Genomic DNA, 1,790 nt, shown 5'->3' with positions numbered 1-1,790 from the left:
TTCATTATTTTGGCCTCTGATTGCTATGGCCAAGCACCTGTGATAGACCGCTTACTGCTGAGCAGTGTGCTGGGGGCTAAGGGGTCGGGGTGGGATTCTGGGGGAGTTTTCCTCACTCTTAAAAGGTTTTATAGAATAGCGGTTCACCACTTTTCCACCTCTGGATGGGGCTGTAAATGTGGCAGCAAGGGAACCATGGGGGGAGACATGGCCCATGTGCTGAAGATGGTGGGGGTGGCGGAAGATGCAAGGCACTGGAGCCTTAGAGGATAAGGACGTTCAGCTGGTGAATGAACCAATCCCGAGATGCCTCACCTCTGGGCCTTGCATTCTTGAGCGAATACCTCCTGGTTGTTTAACTTTTTGATGGGTCTTCCATGACTTGCATTCTCACAGGAGTGGATACAGAAACCAAACCCCGGCCATCTTCCTGGGCCTCTGTGGACCTCGAGACTTGGGTGGGACTATCTCCTTCTCCCTGTAGTGTTGCCTGGGATGCACGATGTCTTCCAAGTTTCACTGTTCCTAGACTCACCTGCCTGGAGTCCACCTGCTGCTGCTTTGTGTATTCACCTTCCTTTGCTCCCCTCCCCGCTGCAAATCTCAGCCCCCTCACTTTTTTTCCCACCAGAAATACATGCCAGTGGAACATTTCGGGTGTGTGTGTTGAATTTCTTGAAGATTTGCAGGTTGACAGGAAGTCTCAGTGTGTCCTGTGTGGACTCCCGTCCCGCTGGCTCTGCCCCAGCCTCTCTTTTCCACCCCTCTCCAGGAACACCCACACCAAGGGTCTCACCTTCTACCCAAAGCACTTCTTAAGGTATTTTCCCCACACAATGATCTTCCCCTTCCTAAGAGGAATTGGGATGATAAAGGGTGTGAATGTTCCTTTATCACCTGTGACTGTGGGTCTCAGACCATGTGAACATTTGGGGCAAAGTCATCCCAGAAGCCTTGGGAGGTGCAAAATCCTCCAAAGAAGAGGAAGGTTGGTGTTGCAATGCTGTGTTCTAAGATGGTCTTTCTCTGGAGGTTTAGGGGTTCCCCCAAAAGCCCAATGATTCCACCTGTCATGACTGAGGAAGAGGCGGTGCTCAGACAAGAAGCTTGAAATAGGTGGAGAGGGAAACACTTCTCCTGGAGCTAGACCATGCATTCTCAGTGGGGTGACAGCATTCCCAAGGGAGCAAATATTGGTTCTTAGGCAGGGGAGGGCAAAAGCCCCTCTCCCGTTTTTTATGTATAAAGCACAGACAGGCGTTGGTGCATAAAAAGATATATCACATCTGTGGTATTACGATTGTATGGGTGCACAATTAAGAAAATAATGTCTGCAAAGGCTCCTAGTGGGGATTGATAATGTTTTTAAAAGGCTGAGAAGCACTGACGCAGATGAGCTTCTGCCTTGGGACAGCCTCAGCAGGCACCATCCAGTTGCTTGGGCCAGACATCAAGGAGGCATCCTCCATTGCTCCTTTCCTCCAATAGGTTTCAAAGCCTTCAAAATATATATCCCCAACTATTCAATGACCTCCTTGAATAGTGACAACAGAAATGTTATTACCTGTAAAGCCTAAAATATTTACCCATATAGCCTTTCGTTGAAACAGTTTGTGAACCCCGGCTGTAAATTATGAGCTACTTATGTCAAAGGACGGGTCTTAGGCCAGGTGTGGTGGCTCACACCTATAATCCTCCTACTTCGGGAGGCCAAGGTAGGAGAATTGCTTGAGTCTAAGAGTTTGAGACCAGCCTGGGCAACACAGCGAGAGCCTATCTCTATTTAAAAA

The 1,790-nt window shown here is 48.9% G+C and overlaps 1 protein-coding gene across 1 annotated transcript; it reads left to right on the top strand.

Annotated features, from left to right (window-relative positions):
* Positions 1-377: 377 nt before the first annotated feature.
* On the top strand, positions 378-1,061 carry LOC105515093. The gene has a single exon (XM_011946808.1). The coding sequence runs from the start codon at positions 378-380 to the stop codon at positions 1,059-1,061; it is 684 nt and encodes a 227-aa protein (XP_011802198.1).
* Positions 1,062-1,790: the final 729 nt, after the last annotated feature.

The sequence above is a fragment of the Colobus angolensis genome, unplaced genomic scaffold (genome assembly GCF_000951035.1).
Source record: "Colobus angolensis palliatus isolate OR3802 unplaced genomic scaffold, Cang.pa_1.0 Scaffold254, whole genome shotgun sequence".
In the NCBI taxonomy this organism is placed as follows: domain Eukaryota; kingdom Metazoa; phylum Chordata; class Mammalia; order Primates; family Cercopithecidae; genus Colobus; species Colobus angolensis.
The sequence above is the reverse complement of the archived record's forward strand: the minus strand, read 5'-3'. Positions and strand labels throughout refer to the sequence as shown.